Here is a 21,170-nt window from a genome sequence, read left to right on the forward strand (position 1 = left end):
GTAGCTGAAGGGGACAAAAGGGTCAAACTGGCTCTCTCTTCAATTGCATTGTATGTAGGCCGATTGTCAATATGTGCCTTTATGATTTTGTCTGTACTCTTGATATGTGCCTATGTGTGCCTATATGTGTTTGGCTGTAGTCACAACAAAAATGTCAGTGTTTTCAGTGCTTAATCATGAACGATATGTGGGGATGGCAGTGGAGTTAGTCAATAACTGGCACGTGGTAAGCCGATGGTAATGCTGCAAATAATAATAAACAAAAAAAATACTATGACTTTAATTCTGATGGGAAACTTTTTCCACTCCGACTCCACATAATAGGGATAGCCACTTAACCACTTATCCCAGGAAGTTGTGTCCAAATACTGTGATGATGACGATTAACTGCTTACAAAATGTTTCACACTGCCTGAACACTTAAATGTGAAAATACAAATAGCTAAACAAATGAAACAAATAAGCCAGCATGATTGAGTTCAGAGATGGCATGAGGAATCTGTCACTACGACAACACAGTCAAAGAATCCCAAGCTGCCTTGTACTTTAGGGTGCCAAGTGTGATTTGTCAAAGCAAACACTTTCTCATGACCGATTTCAACAAGGGGAAGATTGCAAGGTATTTGGGGGCCCAAGGCAAAGGGAGACTTGGGGCCCTTTCCTTCTCTTCAAACTACTGGGGAGGATCCCTGCTAAAGAGATTTCTATAGCGACATCAGTGAACTTTTTAATTCGCATGGTGTACTTCTTTTAAAGGCTGGTGGTGAGGAGGACCTCTGTCACAGCACTTTATTGATTTTTGGGAACTTAATTTTAAAAACTTCACTGTGCTGCTCACGATGATATCTCAGACAATATATATTGCCCACCCCTAGTTTTGCTAGACTCACATAGTTTTCATTGCTGTCATTTGAATCCAAGTACATAACCAGTCATAACAAGGGAGGCCCGTTTCAGGTAGGGGCCCTAAACAACTGCCTTGTTTGCTTGCCTGGTTGTGACGGGCCAGGGAATGAAAAGGAGCAGTTGTTATACTAGAGTGCATATTTGAATCTTGATGAAATTCAGTTGCAGGAGGAAAAGTACAGGGGGTCTAATGAGAAAGCAAAAGCTCGATGGATGATGAGCATGAAAAAATCATTCTTTTAATAAAAGCGATCATGTGCAAATTACACAGTGCAATACAATACGATTTTCTCACATAGTGTAACAAGGTGTAACCCAAAATGTGAAATGGTAACATTGTCAAGTAATAAAAAACTGATTATAAATATCCCATTTTAAAAAGCTATAAATTCAAGTAAAGCCAGCTGCTAATTAAATTAAGCTTAACAACAGAAGGCCTCTTTTTAAAAGAAATGTCACCATTTTCACAAAAGGGGCAACTCTACATTCTTGATATTAAGATGAACAAAAATCAGTCCTCTGTCTTCTAAAGGAACTTAACATTCTCGATCTTCAAATGAAAAATCAGTCTTCTGAAGGAACTTTACATTCTTGATCTTAAAATAAAAATCAGCCCTCTGTCTTCTAAATGAACTTGAGTTTCTTGATCTTAGAATAAAAAACACAGTCGTGTTACTTCCAAAAGAACTTTTCATTCTTCATCTCTAACCAAATAAAAAAAATCAGTCCTGTTTCTTCCAAAGGAACTTTTCATTCTTTCTCCAAAGTGGGGAGTCAGTGCCTCCCTGGCTGTCCCTCTTGACAGGACTGGTGCTGACAGAGCACATCTTCTCAATCTGAGTCAGATCAGTCAGTTTGTTGATGCTCTCCTCATTGCCCTCGCTCAAGATATCCCAGAGGTCTTTGCTCTTCCCCTTGGCCTTCCTCTCCACCTGGTGGGAGACGCCGGGAGAGCTTGAGGAGCACGAGGAGGTAGATGGTGGCAGCAGACCAAGGCGCTCAGTATTTGTACTATCGACATTTTTGCGTTTGGGTTTGAAGAGATGGTCCAATATGGACGTGTCTCCTAGCAGATCTGTGAGGAGGGAGTTGCTGCTGGAGTGTGGTGGTGATGGTGATGGGCTCTTCCTCTGCCGGGCGTCTGTCCATGGACGTTTAGAGGGAACTTGTAAATCCTCACGTTGGTTCCCTTCAGTGAATGCTGCAGCGGCATCACTTCTCCTAGTCTCAGTACACGGTGGAGGGTCATCGTTGGGTTCCACGTGATGGGAACTCTGGATGGGACTTCTTCTGGGGACGTTGATTTTTCGCTCCTCCTCAGACACCGCAGCAGATGATAATGCATCAGTCTGACCAGACTTCCTAGTGGAAGTTGAGGGGGGACTTAGTGTTTTACGCTTTTTCCCTGCACTACTTTCCTCCATGCCATCTGAAGCAAAAGAAACGTGTCGTTTGGGAGCATGTTCAGTTTGTGCAAACTTTAAGGCTTTCTTCGCTATCAGCTTGGATGAAGAGGACAAAGAGGAAGAAGAGGGGGAAGTGGTGGAGGACAAAGGAGGAGGGTGGTTAACAATCAATGGTGAGGAAGCAGTAGAGGATGAGGGGGTGGAGGAACGAAAGGCAACAGCTGACGGTTTTGTAACTGCAGATGTTGAGGAGGAGGAGGAGGAGGAAGTGGAGGAGGAGGAAGTTGAATGACAGCCAACTACTGATGGTTTGAAAACTGTAGATGTTGAGGTGGTAGTGGAGGTAGCAGAGCGACCAGTAATAGTTACTGGTTTCAAAGCTGCAGAAGTGGTGGAGGAGAAGGAACGACGAGCAGCAGTTGCTGGTCTTGAAGCTGCCAAGGTGGTGGTGGAGGAGGATGGACCAGCGGCAGTCGCAGCTGCTGGCATTCCGCTCACAGGCTTTGTTGATGCAGGCTCTGGAAAGAGCTGCGTCAAGACCTCGGTCAGGTCCGGATTCTGCTGGCTGTAGTACTGCCTGAGCATCCTCTGCCTCTGCTCCGACGAGCACTTGAGGATCTCATCAGCAAACGCCTGCGCTGAAGCCGCGCCGAAGAACTCTGCCATCAATTTGAAGTGGCTCCTGAGGGCAGACACAGCATGCATGCAGAATAACAAATAAATAAAAAAGCTGCTGGGTAGAATAGCAGAGAAAAACAACCAAGTAAACAAACACAGACTGAAGTTTTCTTTGAATAATTCTATCAAAATCTCTGAATATTTAATTGAATCGATCTCTCTGTCTTTCTCTCTGAGGACAGAGATTTATCAATCCTACAGAGTTAAAAAGTATTAGACAGGCTTCCATAAAGCCCATTCCAATACTTCTAAAAATAAAAAAACAAGATTTATGTTTTTTTATAAAATAAGCTGTTAACCCTAGGCGGCTACAGTTATCCTTGATGACTCACACTTCATGTGTAGATAAAACGTTTTTTAAGTCTATTTAATAATTTCCTTCAACATCTAATTAAGTTTTATCACGGCGACAGCCTAGAATGGTTCCTTTGGTGGAGAGTGCAAAATGCATTCTCACATAATATGCTAACAGGTTAATGTCAGAGATATTGTTTTTATGAGGACAAATAGGCTGGGACAACAGGCCCCCCTGGCCAGGGTGAGCAAGCATCGGGATATATACTTGAGGAGAAAATCCGAAAAGGTTGGCTGTAAATAACTTAAATTAATGCCATGTCCTCAATAATGGACTAAAACATTTAGATGACGATAGCTGTGACTACGTTACTTCAATGTGGTTTTAAAACATGAATATTTACATAACATTTTTATTCAACGTGACTTAGTTATTTACAGGGTAGTGGTTTGCAGCCCGGAGCAGTGTGGGGTTAGGTGTCTTGCTCAAGGGCACCTCAGTCATGGAGTGTGGTAGGGAGTGGGCCCAACGGTGAAGAAGGTTAAGATCGAAATGTCTGACGGGCAATAAAGTACAAGCAACCAGTAGTGATGTCCCATCTCCTCTCTTTTTAATATATATATATATTTTTAAAAGCACTCACTTGCGTATCATGTTGGGCGTGTCTCCGATGATGACGGTGCTGTTGCGGACGTAGTGCCTGGCCTTCAGGGTGTGTGTGACGGGGTGGGACATGCGGGAGGCCTCTGGGTCTTCGCCTGTAACCTGCGGAGGCAAGGGTGGCTTCTGTTCTTTAACCACACGGTCCGAACGTGACGCGGCCGACGATGAAGGAGCAGGCGGAGGTGCAGGCAGAGTCTGTGAAAAAAAAGAGGAAAAAAGTAGTAAGGCTAAGCCACAGATTCCAGGTAATTTCCTGATCCTTTCCCCATCTCTCTCTCTCTCACCCACTACTTTCCTGTCGCCCTCTTCACGGTCCTGTCCCAAAATAAAGGCATTATACAAAAACAAAATAGATAGATAGATAGATAGATAGATAGATAGATAGATAGATAGATAGATAGATAGATAGATAGATAGATAGATAGATAGATAGATAGATAGATAGATAGATAGATAGATAGATAGATAGATAGATAGAAGTCATATACGATAGCTTATTTATTAAGTATTAAGTGAACTTTTTTCCTCGCCTAGTTTTTGGCTTCACTACATTAACGCTCTTCACTCTCAGTAAAATTTACAAAATGACGATGTATCATTTGCACACAAGCATGCTTTTATTGTTACACAGTCTATTGACTTTGTGAAGGGAAAAACATATTCCAGCTTCAAAAAAGAAGTCAAGAGCTTACAACTTGACTTTACTTGACTAACGTACGTCACCCTAGATCAATAAGCATGACATGAGCCTTTGAAGGCCTCTTGTTGTACCCTCTTGTGAATCCTCGCAGACATGAGTCAAACTTTTTTCAAGCTTGAGCTCAAGAGAGAGGGTCCGACGCACTCTGAACTGTTTAAAAGTCCTATATTGAATCATGGACATCAAGCTAGACACAACTTATTCCTCTCTACATATGTTTTCCAGCTTGTTTTTGAGCAGCAAAGATCTCTCAGCTTAGCATGAGAGCTGTTTGAAGGCCGGTTGTATCTCGTCTCCTGTGAGTCGAGCGGTATGTACTACAGCTCCAAAAAAAATAGAGGTCCAGTTGCTAACAAGTTACTGTTACTTACAACTTCTATTGATTAACATGACCTGGATAACTAAGAGTCTTTGCAGACATGAGTGAAACATATATTTTCGAGTTTGTTTACCCAACAATGTCCCAGGGGTTTTTTTTAGCACAAGAGCTCTTTGAAGACCCCTTCTTTTCTGAAACCCTTGTGAGTTTAGCAGCCAGAAAATAAGTCCAGTTTCTTTCAACTACTTACAATTCTTATCCAACATGACCTGAATAAATAACAAGAACATGTGCAGACATGAGTCAAACATGTACTTTTGAGCATCAGTACAAAAGCACTTTGAAGACCCCTTGATTTTACCTCAAGGTACTTCTCTCAGTTTAGAGCGTGCCCCCTTTGAAGGCTGTTTGTTTGTTACCTCTTCTGCCTCCAGCATCATGTGGGCACAGGCCACACTCACTGACCCCACAGACCTCACAGACCCCCTGCTGTTTAAACACACATCAGCAACTCCCCTCCCATTCGCTACGGCCACGATCGGCCATTACAATTATATGTACACTTTATCTCATTTTCACATCAATGATCTTGTAATGATAGTTTTACTTAGTAGTGTGAATATAGTGATTTGGATACCTTGTATGAGAAAACACGTATTTTAAACGTTTAATTACATCCACATTATGTCTTAAGCCTAAGCCTATGGTATGGGAAAACCTCCAAGTGTTGAAAAACTTGACTTTTTGACTCCTTTTACTGGGGACCTTTAGTATAAGTTATTCCTCAAGGTATCAGTTCAATAAAGACGCTTTTGCACACCTCTGTAGTTGGGCAGGTGCGTAGGATGTTATCCCAGCCGGGTTGTCAGTCAAGTGAAAAGAAATCTTTAATACTTTAATGCAACATTTCGGTCATCCGACCTTCTTCAGGTAACCTTTACCTGAAGAAGGTGGGATGTTACCTGAAGAAGGTCGGATGACCGAAACATTGTATTAAAGTTTGTTGGTGGAATGGACAGTGTGCGGGATTTCTTTTCGCATTCCTCAAGGTATCCCAAACATATCTGAAAGTTTCAACTCGTTACTTATTTGCTCCGGCGCTGACCTGTGCTAATAGTGGAGCCAGTAGCATGTTGCAATCCTACCGATCTTTCTCTCCCACTCATGACATTCTGTGTCCTATCCAGAATAGAGGCCCTGAAAAACTGAAGGGCAGTACTGCTCTTACACTTTGGCATCTTACCTCTTGCGACTCGAGTAGCATGTGTGCGGGCAGCTGCGAGAAGCCTTGCCGCTCAAACACATCTCTGGCGGCCGCCTTACTGATAAAATTCTCAGCCCGGCTGGAGCCAACCACCCTCTGGTTGGAGTGTGTGTAGCTCACCTCATTCAGCCCACCTGGCAGACAAAAACATACAGCAGGAGCTAAAACATACAGTAGCAGCAAAAAATCAAACTGTTACAGGTACATGTAAACTGTGTAGGATGGTGAACAGAGTAGGTATTGCAACTATCCTGTTCATTGAAACTGTGCTGCCTATTGCCAGATTTGAACTTTTCAGGAATATTTACTAAAAATAATAAACTAATAGCATGACCAAAGTTTTGTTATCTAGTTATCTAAAGTTATCTATTTCTGGGGGCGCCATGGCTCAATGAGCTAACGCTGGCGACCCGGGTCCGATTCTGACCCGAGGTCCTTTGCTGATACTACCCCCCCACCCCCTCTCCCCACTCATTTCCAGTCTTTAACAACTGTCTGGTTAATTTAGGTGAAAAAGTTTTATTTTAAAATATATATTTTTAAATGAGCTATTTCTGGAAATTCAAAATGGCGGACATGGAGAAGATCCACCTTTTTAATAAATGAAAAGTGTAATTTACCTAGTCGTGATGAATACTTAGTGGTGGTAAATATTTGTGAAAAAAGGAAACATTTGTCAATGGGCAGCATGAGTTCTGGAAATACACTGCTAAAATACTACACAATGCACCTTTAAAGTAAAAAAAAATGAACAGAGAAAAAGAATTGTATGTCTAATGAACTCCAAATTAAAATCTCTTTACTCTTTATTTTTTAGGACAAGTCCTTCATGGACATATTAAAAGTAAAGCCCACACATAGCGGCACAAGGCCTTCTGGGCAGAATGCAAGTGTGATTTATGGTCAAATTCTCCATGCAACAGGCATAGACCTAATTCAGGCATAAACCCATTTAGTTTGACCACATTGCAATCTGCAGATCTAGACATCAACTATAGTATATGTGTAGTCTATGGGATGCGTGGGCATAGACCATACAGCAGTGGTTCCCAACCTTTTTCTTAAGGGACCCATGTTTTTACTATTGTAAGCTTTGGTGACCAAACCACGCGAGCGCCCGCACGAGACGGAGTCACAAGTGACCACTTGTTTCCTGCGAAAACTTATTTTAGTTATTTTATTCCTCAATTCGTCTTTGGTCAAATATAGAAATAAATGTTTGATGTAGCACTTACAATTTGTTGGGTCTATGCATTTATTAGTTAAATGCTTTGTCTTTTATTCAAGATGGGCTATATATATTTAAAATGAAACCCCTAAAATCAAGAGGGCTCCGCGACCCCCTGTGGATCTTTGGCGAACAATAAGGGGGGTCCCGACCCATAGGTTGGGAACCACTGCCATACAGTATACCCAGTGATAAAACAGTGATGACAACCAACAACCAAACTCAAGACGCATACTCCATCATCACACTATGTAATAGTTAGCATAAGGTAGCAGTATAGTATAACAGTATTCTACACAACTGAGCTGGAGAAAAGATATCTGGGATCAGCATCATTATTATCATCATCCATCATCCTGCACAGCGAAGCTCAACTGAATGCGCTGACAGGCACACTATTGCTAGCAGGAACACCAACTGGATTTGTATTATTAGAAAGTAGCTATACCATCCATCAGTACTGCCACGCTGCTATTCCTTTGTGCTTGATCCATAATTCATCATCTATTTTCGAATCAAGTATATACTTTTTTTCCCTTGCATCTCTATGTCATAAAAGTTGTTTTCCCGTAGTTTCAGTAACGAATGAACAAATGATACACAGATTTCCTACAATGAAACAGTGACTTTTTCTTCTTCTTTCAGAATTGGTTCAAGATTTGTTTAGTTTTAGGTCCCGAAGAAAATTTGTCCTGGATATTCACAGGTGTTGACACATAACAGATACAAAACAGAATACACAACTGCACAGACATTACAGACATACAGATACCATAGGGTCATTTCACGTGAAATCAGACACTTTGGGACCCGACCGACACAGATTTCAATCATACTTGGTGTGCCTTTTTAGTAGCAAGGTAGCACCCCAGAACTGCATTTTTATGAATCTGACACCAATATTAAGGGAGAAACAGACTAGGAAAGGTTTACATATGAGGGTAGGACACTATACATTCAGCATTGATTAAGTTATATCAGTCAGTGTAAGTCACAAAAATATGTATTGATGTTATTTGAAAGCTCTTTTCTGGCTCTACAAATTACCCAAACAGCATGGAATACAACAACCCTCAGAATATGAATTCCGGTAAATTGACAAATTAAAAATTTAATATAAAAAAAACGTATAATTTAAAATGGCCAGTTCCTTGTCTAAACATAGCCTGCAATGTCATGAACAACACCTGAAATGCCGGTTATGGTTCTTTATTCATTTCAGAGATAATGGGACTCAAAAATATGGCATCATACAAATCACCTAGTAATAATATGGTAATACCATATTAATATCACATGACAGCATGTCTATCAGAATATGTGAAGGATGGAGATGGTCCATGAGGATGCAGGAAGTTCAGTTTCACCTCTCCAGTGCTCGGCATACATTCCTCAACAAATGCTAGCCACTAGTTGACATCATACACAGCTACAACATACCCTTTGATACTTGAACATTTAAAACATTCCTTTACTGAGCTTATTCTTTCAACCCTGCCTTCTCTGAATGCTGAAAATGGTCTAGCTTCCACTGTGTCCATTGACAATGGGCAGAAGCTGTGTAGTTTTTGAGTACCTGGAATTGGGACCAACGAGGGTGCAGGGCCCACCGGGAAAATGCCTGTTATACCAAATGGCCAGTCCAGTACTGTCCCTGACACTACTCTATTACTACTTTATTACAACTCATTTCAACTTTTATGTCCCATTATCTCTGAAAGGAATAAAGAACCAAACACCCTATTTTCAGGTGGTGTTTATGACCTTGCAGGCTATGTTTAGACAAACCGGCCATTTAAAAATATAAGATTTTTGGTATTCAATTTTAAAATGTTCAATGTATCATAATTCATATTCTGAAGGTTGTTGTGTTCCATGCTGTCTCTGTAATTTGTAGAGCCAAAAAAGCGCTTTCACACAACACCTCAGAAATATTTTTGTGACTTACAATGACTGATATAATCAAGTCTGAATGTGTAGTGTCCATCCTCATATATAAACCTTTGCTAGTCTGTTTCTCCCTTAATATTGGTGTCAGCTTCACACAAATGCAGTTCTGGGGTGCTACCTTGCTACTAAACAGGCACAGCAAGTATGATTGAAATCTGTGTCTGTCAGGTCCCAAAGTGTCTGATTTCACGTGAAATGATCCCATAGAGATACTGAAAGTGTGTATCTAGTGTAAGTGTGCATTTCATTAAGTGCCTATGTGCCTGTGTGCATGTAAAATGTGAGAGGGTTCTTTACCTAGGATGCCGCTGTGGGGCAGCTGTGCTTCAGGAGCTGAACTTAAGGTTGTAAGTTCAAGTGCCACCTTTACCTCTCCCTACACCAGTATCTATGGATTAAGCGCCTTTGAGCAAGACACCTAACCCTACATTGCTCCAGGGACTGTCACCAATAACCTGTAAATATCGCTTTGCATAAAAGCGTCAGCTAAGTGTAATGTGATTTAATGCAGTGTAATGCAATACCTAAGAGTGCGTCAATGGTTCCCAATGGTGGGGCTCCACCACCTTGTCTGGGTCTGCTGCTTGTGCTGGTCTGTTGAGGTCCATCCTTGTCCTTCGTTGTGACAAAACAAACACTTTCCTGGCCCCCAGAGCTCTTCCTCTTCAGTGTGGTCACCAGACCTTCTCTGGTCACAACACAATCATCTTCATCTGAGCTGAGGCTGTCCATCACCTCGTCCGTTAGCACCTTTTGCATCTTCTTGGTCACGACTTCTCTCTCACTGGTGGTGCTGCTGAGATCTTTCTTGGTCTGGTGAGGTTTCAGAGAGGTGGTGGAGCGAGGAGCAGCGAGCAAGTCCTCAGACTCCTCACTGGAAAACCTTCCTGGTAGATCTTCCTCGTCCGTCTCCATAATAACATCCACTTGCTTCTCTTTTCCTGCTGCTGTGCATCTCTTTGTGGTTTCCTGCGGTCTCTTGTGCACCGCCAGCGGCGATTTGGTTGGTGTCGATGTTGCTGATGAACTGAGGCTCTGTTCGATCTCCTCCAGCTCTGCAACAGCACCCTCTGAAAGCTGAGACAGCTCCTCAGGGTCGACTTTTGCCACCTGACCACCACCAGGAGTAGACCTCGAGGGCCCTGCTGCTGTGCATCTCTTTATCGTTTTCTGCGGTCTCTTGTGCATCGCCAGCGGTGATTTGGTTGGTGTGGATGTCGCTGAGGAGCTGAGGCTCTGTTCGATCTCCTCCAGCTCTGCAACAGCGTCGTCCGACAGGTCAGACAGCTCCTCTGGATCATCTTTCACCACCTGACGGCCACCTGTAGTCGTCCTCGAGGACCCTGCTAATGAGCGCCTCTTTGCAGTTTCCTGCGGTCTCTTGTGCGCCGCCAGCGGCGATTTGGTTGGTGTGGATGTCGCCGAGGAGCTGAGGCTCTGTTCGATCTCCTCCAGCTCTGCAACAGCGTCGTCCGACAGCTCAGACAGCTCCTCAGGATCATCTTTCACCACCTGACGGCCACCAGCACCACCACGGCCGGCAGTACTCCTGGAGGGTCCTGCTGCATCACCTCTCCTCTCCTCTTCATCTTTAGATCCGCCATCACCTGCAGTGTTTCCCACAGAGCATTGGTTAGACAATACAAGGTGGGTGGGGGATAGCTGGTACCAAAGACATGTCACTATCATGATTGGAAAAGCTATGAACTATAATATGAAAGCCCCAAACTTATAACATTTTTGTGTGTAAGAAACAAAGTATTTTTTGTAGTATGTAATTCTTAATCTTTTTAGGGGATCTACTCAACTTGAGAAGTGGGTACCTTAACTACAAATTGCCTGGAAAGGCTATATTGTGCATTTCTTTAAAGCCATTTTGAAACAGTACTAACAAAACAAAACCTTTTTAGCAAACCTAGTCAAGGTGGGAAGTGTTTGTTGCAAAGGTGGCTGTCCTTACGGTAACTATAAAGTCTTAGGGAAAACCCTGACCTGAGTTGGTGGAGCTGATGGAGCTGGTCCCTCTCACGTCTGTGCGTCCCAGGTTCTGCATGAAGAGCTCGGTGAAGTTCCCCATACGACAGCCCTTGCTGGGCGAGAACTTGCTGCCAGTCTGGGCCCCGTCTGGGTCGGCTGAGGTGGACGCCCTGGAGGAGGAAGGACCAGCTGCTGCTGCCTGTCCACCCTTTTCCTCCCCACCGTCCTCCTCCTCCTCGCTACTGAAGTCCAGCACTCCTCCTGGAGCGTCCTTGCTGCTGCTGCTGGAAGGCTGCTCTGCTGTGGGAGGCTCCTCCGCGCCAGGCCCATCTGCTCCACCACTCTTCTGGCCCTGTGATGTCAGAGAGTAATTGCATTAGGCATTGTGTATGAATAGAATACAATAGAACAGAATAGAATAGAGTTTGAATTAAATCAATTAAGAATAGAATAGAACGGAATGCGTAGACCAGCACATCAATTCAGGCTTTTTAATTGTGTGATGTTGACATTGTCATAGAATTCAAAAAATTGGAAAAAAAAACACTCAAAAAATTCTGAAAGTGTTGTGGCACTGTAGGATGGTATGATTCGAAAATGGCCGGCATCCAATAAGGTAATAATTGTGCATATTCACAGCAAGCCGTCTGTGCCGCACAGATTTTTGGTAGAACATGGAGTGCCTTGGGGAATGTGTGGTTAGTTATGTGTAAAAAGTTCAAGAAGCACTTTCGCAAACGACTGGAGATTAGTCAAAAACACCCTTAGGCACATACAGGTCATATGAGCAGCGGTTCGATATGCAAAACGTGACTCTCATATGGCAGACTAGGGCTCCAGCTCATTCATTCTTGAAATATTTAAATTGTCTACACTCTACAAATGTATAAATGTAAATGCTAACATGATTAACAGAAAATGGCATGGAACTTTTGAGGAGATTTTGAAGATCAAAATAACTCAAAAAGGTTAAACATACAGTATTTAAAGGAGCTAATTGGACTTTAGTGTCTCTCCTCTGTAAGTGTTATCTAATTATGAACATCTGTGATCAGACATGCTCATCTGAGATGAGGAGGGTGTAGAGGAGACAAAAAATGAAGAGCTGTTTTTTCCAAAATGCTATAAAAAGCGTTTTTCATCCCGGAAATAGTCCACTCAGAATTTCTCTGCTGAAGAGCTGATAACGGATAATCGAATCTAATAAATTGGCACCAGGTTAGTGTTATCTGAGTTTTACTTACCAATTCCAAACAACAAAAAAGGGGTGATACTGATATAAACTGTGTGTGTGTGTGTGTGTGTGTGTGTGTGTGTGTGTGTGTGTGTGTGTGTGTGTGTGTGTGTGTGTGTGTGTGTGTGTGTGTGTGTGTGTGTGTGTGTGTGTGTGTGTGTGTGTGTGTTACCAGATGAAAAGTCACTCACAGCAGTAGGCTTGTCCTCAGCTGCCTGGGTTTTCGCGGTCATCACACCTGCTTCTATTTGACCTTCACGCTGTGCATGCACACGCAGAGTCACACACATGCACACACGCACCAGCACACACACGCACTCACAAACATGCACACACAAACATGCACACACAAACATGCACACACACATACCAGCACACACATGTGCACATACACACACACATGCACGCACATACCAGCACACACATGTAAACACGCACACACATGCACACACACGCACGCACACACAAACATGCACACACATACACACGCACACACAAACATGCACACGCATACACATGCACACACAAACATGAACAAACACAAACACAAACACACGCACACGCACACGCACACGCACACGCACACGCACACGCACACACACACACACACACACCATATGGTCACAGCCTTCATATACATAAGCATCCAACAGCAACATCCTAACATCTTATTGACTCTTCCCATCCACATGACTTTGGACAAACATTTTGACATTCTGCCCGTGATGTCAACTGTGGCTCCAACCACCTACAATACTGACAGCACATTCTCACACAGCATTTAAGTATAAAACGGAAACACAACAAGTGCTTTGTTGATATGTTGTTCTATGTATATGTAGATAATTAAGGAGGAAGTTAATAAATAATGACACCATATTCTTCTTGTTCATGAAGATCCCTTAAATGTTAATGTACTACAAGCAAAGATATGCAAATGTTGAATGTCATCGTTGATGATGTCAATAAAAAATTGATCACAAAAAAAAAAGAAATGACACATGCATAGATGTTGGACACCTGAGAAATACAGCAATTGTGTGTCAAATGAAAAGTATTGCATCACTTCAATCAATCTGTGACAAGCAGAGTTAAAGCACAGTCAAGAAGTATTCTGTCTCTTCCTATGTGACCATCAACTATCTGGAAAAGGCATCCTCCTTTTCGTTAAATCAGTTTTTCATTGCTGGATTTATTTATTATTGTTCAAGTTCGATGCGCAGATTCGCACACTGAAAAAGACGCCAAGGTCAGGCAAGTTTTTTCTATGATCTTCCTGAGAGCAGAGTAGAGCAGATGTTTCAGGGTTCTGCCTATACCTGAACCCCAGTGGTGAAAGTAGACGGGTGCGCACAGGTGTGCAGCCCTGCTATAAAATTTACAGCCAGTGCGCAGTACCGTTAAGAGAATAGGTTTCATGTCAAAAAGCCACATTTGAAAAAGTAGGGTGTGCTATTTACGCAAGTGGAAAATATACAAGTGCCTTGGCATCCTGCTTTTTTTTTTTTTACATATTCTACCTCCATCCCTCCTTCTCCTGGATTTGTTATTGTATCTGCCAAGGACTGTGCTTGAGTAGGTTTTATTTTATTTTTGTTTGGTCTACCTTCTATCGTTTCACCATTCCTGAGGGAATGCCATCCTCAGTGCGGTGAGAATATCTTCCTGTACTCTCACACACAAAGTGCAGCTGTGTACTGCAAGGATTTGTTAGTTGGTGAGGGTTACAGGAGAATTTGTTATGTGTAATATTTTATAAAGAATTTTGTGTGACTGGATGAGGGGTAGACCACAGATGTTTACCGGTATATGTTTTTGATATGGTCTATTCTGGCATGTTTATTGTTATTTGTGTTGATGTGTGAAGAAGTTAGTGAGATACTCATTCTCTCACAAATTCTCTCGAGGAGACAATAAAAGTCCATCCTACCCTATCCTATTCTAATTCTGATCAAGTTGAACATGCTATTGCTCACACTATTCTTCATTTGTCAGTATCCAAAGACGCAACATTGTTTTAATCAGCCCTGGCTTTTTCAGATCCAGCATGGATTTGTTCACATATTGTTTGAAATGTCTTGACATACTCCAAATATCATTTCAAAATGTCGCAGCCTTATTAGGAGATGGTGGCCATTCGCCAACCATCCACCACTCTGTCCACCTGAAGCATCCTAGGTTGCAAGGGCACTCAACAGTGAAAAAGACTTTTTGAAAAGGTGGCTGGATGCATCTCTTGCCCCACTGGAGTGGTTTCTGCTTGTGAGTATTGATTAAGGGTGGCCAAGTAGAGGGTTTATGCATAACTGCCAAGCTACACCTTGAAGTTTGTGGGACTCCAGAGCTACCAGCAGCTTCAAATGTCATCCATCTCAGTTTTTGCGACTTTGCAATGGTATTTTGCAATGTATTTATCTGCAGAAACTTTTCTTAATGTGCCTGTATCTCCACAAGCCTGTGTGTGCTCTGAATCAGCTACAAATCCAGTAACGCAACTTGAACTGTAAGATGTTTTAGATTGAAAAAGGTCTTCATTTCATAAATTAAGACTTGCTAATAGCTTTAATTTAAAAACTCACCATTTTTGGTCTTTATAACACTACAAGCGTAATCATTTGGAAACCCTGGAACAGTGCATTTGAAGTTTTATATTTAAAAAAAAATACCATTAACATTAGAAGTTTCATTCAGAACATTTAATTTGTACTCTAATGGCTGATGACTTGAAATTACAATGACTGTCATTTATATAGATTATTAGAAGAAATCAGAGAGAAATGTACTTTGCATAATAATTTGCACCGTGGTGTAATGTAAAACGGGAAGTTAACATTATTTACACTATTAGCCTACTTGACCTTGAAAGATCCAGACAGGCTTGTACTTTTTATACATTTTTACCTTATCACTACCCTGTCTTTACTCTTTTTAACTAAAATACTCTGAAAAAATAAAGGGGTTTAAAATAGTTTCACATGGTACTGTGGAGTTACGTGAGGAGATACCTGGGCCTTCCATGCGCATTATCATGTCATGCACAATACTTTTTGCCTTGCATAGGGTAAACCCATTTTACACTCTTGTGTATTCATAGAGTGATTTGTCTAGTCTGGAGGAGTCTAAGTTATGCGCACTCATTGCACGGTTCTCATCTGGATGTGATCCACCCTCAGACAGCGTTTGATGATGTCTGGATGTCATTACGCCTCTTAATGTTTTAAACGGAGGGAGGAGATGCAAAAAGCTGCGGCATCTCTTTTGATTTCGCGAGTAAATCAATTTGGCACATCGAATCATAAGCAAACTGTGGAGGAATGCAAATGTGGCTCTTTGTCGATGACTTTGCTGAATGATGGGATTATAAAACCCAATCTTCATCTGAGTGGGTACCAAAGCTGTCTGGCAACCCTTACTACTGCAGTTATTAACTCAATGTTATGCATAAAAAATGATGCAAAATTACTATACTTTAATGTAATATACAGTGTTTTGGCATGACTACACTGATATCCTGAAAAAATAACTGCAAAGTTTTTCTGTTTTTTTTGCAAAGGAATGCATCTTGTGTCTTCAACGTCAAGCAAAGGCTTAAAGCAGTCATCAACCAAGGATCTTTGCTTTGATGGTGTGGACGTGAGAACAAACGAAAAAGAATTTCGCTCCGCAACGTATGATTGCAAAAATTCAATGCTATACGCCATGGAGCAAAACATTCCTTTTCAAAGTTTCATTGACCCAACATTCCTGCCACACTGGTGTGTGTGTGTGACCGACCGTACACCCTTTACAGGCACAAGAGTGAGAGTGAAAGACGGAGCGTGAGAGGCCCCAGTCCAGCCAAGTGAAACTATCAAAATAAAAAAGAGGTGCCGCAACGTTTATTACATAACGCCTTGGGGATTTGGCCTTTTGAATATCTGCCGCAGTAGCGGCCGTCCACCACAGGGGGACAGCATTACCTCCAGGATGCGCTGGGTGAGGCAGGTCCCGTCCAGCTGCAGGCGGAAGAGGTTGCGCAGGCCGAAGAGCTCCCCTGCCTGGCCCACGCTGGCCTTGCCCTGCACCGCCTCGAAGTAGCGCCGAGAGTTCTCCCGACCTACTACAGACGACTGTAGTTGCTGTAGATGATGAATACATAAGGAGAGAGGGAAGGGGGAGAGGGAGAACGAGAGAGAGAACGAGAGAGCGAGAGACACAGAGAGAGAGAGAGAGAAGGCGAGGGGGGGATGAGAAATAAGAATTGATCAAAGTATTCCTTAGGTTAGGTTTCTTGATTAGGTTTCTTTTTCTCCAAATTTCTCTCTGGTGAGTCTCCACCAAGGAGAAATTTATCTCGGAGGTGGCAGCACCATAAAAGCAACACCAACACACAAAACAGGCAAGGCAATGCAGTATACGCATACATTACCAGCAAGACCTACAAGACCAAGAAAGGGGGGGCCAGAGAGAAGGAAATGTGTGAGCACTAGCAAGACAGTAAAAAACTGAAAAGTAATGGGTAGACTTTTGACATCTGCCACGCCATAAAATATATGTAAAAGTGCAGGACGCTATGAAATGGGCTGTGACAGTGGTTCCCAAAGTGGGAGTCCGGACCCCTAAGGGCATCGCGGAGTTACTGCAAGGGGGTCACGGACAGAATAGCTATTTACATAAATCCTTGAATATAGGCTTTCATAACCTTTCCGTACATTGTTAGTAACAATATTCATTTCAATGGGCAATATTTACCTTTCCTGTGATTAACATTGAAGTTCAGCAAAAATATTTTTTGCATTTGAAAAATGGAGGTAGGGTGTCGAAAAATTATTCTTGGATCCAAAAAATGGTCCCAGCAGGAAAAAAAAATTGGGAACCACTGGGCTATGATATGAATGTGACATATTGGGGAGTGGGTCAGAGTGCATCCTGTTCCTTCATTTTCTTATATTCCTGCTGATGAACCCATTTAAGCCTAAAGTCGGGCATACACTGTGCGATATTTTCACTCGTGTGTATAAACCCATTTTGTCCTAAGCCCTTTTTGGGAAAGGGTGCCCTAGAACCTTCATTTTGCACAAGTATAGTGTTCATTCAGTTCTAACATACCCACATCTTTAATAAAACAGCTCAAATTTCAAGAACTTGAATGCAGCGTATATGTCGCTCCAGGACACAATGGGTTAAGCTCCTGCTCACACTGCACAAGGGAATTTCATGTTTTAGAAGTTCACATCTCACGACTCACATCCTCACACTATACGAGCCGACAGTCGGATGCGAGCCGAATGCTCCCACTGTGCGACACGACCGGCATGTTTCCCAGGTCTGCAGAGGAGGGAACATGCGCTCCTGAGGTGGAGATGAGGACGCGCTCAAGAGCGAATCGCACGGCCCTATTAATGTGTTGTGTCAAATTGGGTCGTAGCACTGCTTGAACTGTGCGATTTACTCACGAGGCACGACCAGGATTTCAAACAGTTTTGATTTTCTTGCGACCCTACGATTGCACGATTGTGAGGTGAAATCGCTTGTCGTTACCCCATGTACACTACACGATGCGAGACTCACGATTGACCTGCGATTGAGCAAGAAATGGGCCCAACTCCCAAAATGTCGTGCGAGTGAGAAATCGTGGCAAAATCGGGCAAAAAGTCGCACAGTGTAAGCAGGCACCTGCAAAAAAACACTTGCCAAAAGCCTAAGCCCTTTTTGGGAAAAGGTGCCTTCAGCCTATAAAAACCTAAATATCTCAGCCTACAAAGCACTTAAAAAAATGCTTATCTTAAAAACCTCAAATCTCAAAAGCCTGAACGCAGAGTCTATGTCGCTCCGGGCACAGAGATCAATGCTGTGTATATGCAGCATCAAGCTTCAATGGGTAAATAAGCACACCTTACCTGCTTGTACACCTGTCGCAGGTAAATTACCTCCTCCACAGTGCCCAGCGAGATGAGCCTGAACACTGTCACATCCCGGCATTGGCCAATGCGATACACACTGCACACATACACAGAGATATACACACACGCATACACATGCACACACACAAATGCACAGTATTATTTCAATTTTGCACTTAGTAAAACAATTTTGGTGATTTTTTTGAATGAAACAAATAACTAAGATAAGATACGATAAGATAAAACTTTATTGTCATTAAAACATAAAACAGAAAATTATTTTTATTCGGCAAAAACAAGATATTGCACGTGGTTGTACAGTATGGTAAAACACGTATGGTGTCACTGGTTACATGCAGGTGAGTTAAACAGCATTACCGGTCGATAGCCTGGAGGTCGTTGGCAGGATTCCATGTCGGGTCAAAAAGAATGACAACGTTTGCACCCACAAAGTTAAGGCCGAGTCCACCAGCCCTATGCATGGAGACAAATGTGTTGTATTGAGCAAACATATCAAAATAATCAAAAGAACAATAATCAAAAACAATTAAAATACGAAACGGAAACTAAATGTTCAGAAACAGCAACTGACAAGAGCTTTGCTATTAAGTTGGGGCACTGTGTGTGTAAAAACTATTTTGAATCTCGTTACTATTAACCAACATGATCTCCAGAATTCCGTGCTCCTGGACACGGATGTTAAGGACACGAAATCCGTGTCCAGGAGCACGGATTTTGACAAAATTCTGTGCTTCTGGACACGGAATTGTTTTCCGTGATGGACACACAGAAGTGCTCTCTATATACTCTCCCACAGCTCTGTGTTTCCACAGTCTTGTGTTTTCTCTGGATTTTTCTTTTTTTTTTTTTTTAATTTATATTTTATTGTTGTTGTTTTTTTAGGGAAAGGGAAGTGGGAAACAACACACATTGAGAACAGAACTATGTACATACAGGGAGTTTGTCACTTACATATTCATACAATAGGATACATTTTACATTATGAAGTCATAGTTATAAAATTGGGCTGTTAGGCCACTTGGCTGGAGCAAAGAAATACCATTTCAACCATCGCTCTAAGAAGAGTTCCATTTTCTGGTTAACATAGGCTGTGATTTGTTCCATCTTATATATTTCCACCACAATGTCTCTCCACATTCCAAGTGTTGGGCTTTCTGGTTGTAGCCATTTCCTTGTGATAGCTTTTTTGCTGGCCACCAACAGAATGTTCATTAAGTATTTGTCCACTTTCAGCCAGTCTTGAGGAACACATCCCAGATACAAAGTCTTAAAGTCCAGTGGCAAATCCTCTCTGAAAATGTCTTGTAGTGAGTTATGTATTTCTGACCAATAAACTTGAATTTTTGGGCAATCCCAAAAGACATGGTGGTGATTTGCACTTTGTTGACCACATTGTCTCCAGCAGTCAGGGGTGGCGTCACTGAATTTAGATTTCTGGGCTGGGGTAATAAAATATCTAATAAAGTTCTTCCAGTTAAATTCACGCCAAGTCATTGAACTGGAGCATTTCCATTGATATTGCCACATTCTTTTCCACTCTTCGTCTGATATTTCAGTCCCTGTTTCCCTTTCCCATTTTGCTTTAATATATGCTGTGGAGTGGATGTTATTTTGTACCAAGCAGGTATATGTGGCTGATATGATACCTTTATTCAGGTTTGAATTATATGCTCTTTTAAATAGTTCAATAAAACTGTGGGTTTTTTTTGTTGTATTTTTAACCTTTGTGTTAACATAATGCCGCAGTTGTAGGTATCTGAAAAAGTCTTGCTTATCTAAATGGTGCTTTTCCTGTAACATCTCAAAACTGAACATTGAGTTATCCTTCATAATGGTACATAAAGCTGTTATTCCTTTCGCTGTCCAAATTTGGAATCTATTATCCATAGCGTTTGGTGTAAAATCTGAATCATGTGAGCACCATTTCAGAGGGAGCAAGTCTTCCTCTAATTTATAGATTTTCAGCATATTTTTCCACACTTTCAGAGTGAATTTTACCCATGGATTGTCTGTTTGGTGTATATAATGTTTTAATTTAGAATCTGCAACAACTGCCTGTATAGGGATGGGAAGCACCCTGTCTTCAATGTCTTTCCATTGTGCCAAGTATGAGGGATTGCACCAGCATAATATTGTTCTGGTCTGGGCAGCAAGGTAGTATTCTCTAAGAGATGGTAAAGCCCAACCTCCCTTTTCTTTCATTAGTTGTAATGTTTTGAAGCGGACCCTTGGTCTCTTCCCCTGCCATATATATCTAGACAACATCTTGTCCCATTCATTAAATTGACTCTGGGGTATTTCTATTGGTAGAGTCTGGAATAGATATAAAAGCCTTGGTAATATGTTCATTTTTATGGATTGTATCCTTGAGCTGAAGCTAAGAAAGGGAATGAGGTTCCACCTTGAGATGTCCTCTTTAATCTTTTTATCTAGAGGTAAGTAATTGTAGTCTGATAGTTTTGAGAGATCTTTTGGAATAGTGACACCCAGATACTTGATATGTTTTGTTTGCCATGACCATGGGTATTTGGTTTTTATCTCAGCTGGTGTATCATAATTATATGTTAATATTTGGGTTTTGCTTACATTGACCTTGTACCCTGATAGTTCCCCATACTTCTCCAGTGATACCATCAGTTGGGGCAAA

The 21,170-nt window shown here is 42.0% G+C and overlaps 1 protein-coding gene across 1 annotated transcript in view; it reads right to left on the reverse strand.

Annotated features, from left to right (window-relative positions):
* Nucleotides 1–1,120: 1,120 nt before the first annotated feature.
* Nucleotides 1,121–21,170, reverse strand: part of ercc6l2 (excision repair cross-complementation group 6-like 2) — a 37,612-nt gene continuing 17,562 nt past the window's right edge. Inside the window, exons 11-19 of the mRNA XM_063187690.1 lie at nt 18,881–18,976; nt 18,500–18,599; nt 16,580–16,738; nt 12,812–12,880; nt 11,402–11,738; nt 9,934–11,016; nt 6,211–6,365; nt 3,929–4,143; nt 1,121–2,994 (exon numbers count right to left, since the gene is read on the reverse strand). Of these exons, the coding sequence (XP_063043760.1) occupies nt 1,629–2,994; nt 3,929–4,143; nt 6,211–6,365; nt 9,934–11,016; nt 11,402–11,738; nt 12,812–12,880; nt 16,580–16,738; nt 18,500–18,599; nt 18,881–18,976 (3,580 nt within the window). The 3' untranslated portion in view covers nt 1,121–1,628. The remainder of the gene's footprint in view (nt 2,995–3,928; nt 4,144–6,210; nt 6,366–9,933; nt 11,017–11,401; nt 11,739–12,811; nt 12,881–16,579; nt 16,739–18,499; nt 18,600–18,880; nt 18,977–21,170) is intronic.

The sequence above is a fragment of the Engraulis encrasicolus genome, chromosome 21 (assembly GCF_034702125.1).
Source record: "Engraulis encrasicolus isolate BLACKSEA-1 chromosome 21, IST_EnEncr_1.0, whole genome shotgun sequence".
Classification (NCBI taxonomy): domain Eukaryota; kingdom Metazoa; phylum Chordata; class Actinopteri; order Clupeiformes; family Engraulidae; genus Engraulis; species Engraulis encrasicolus.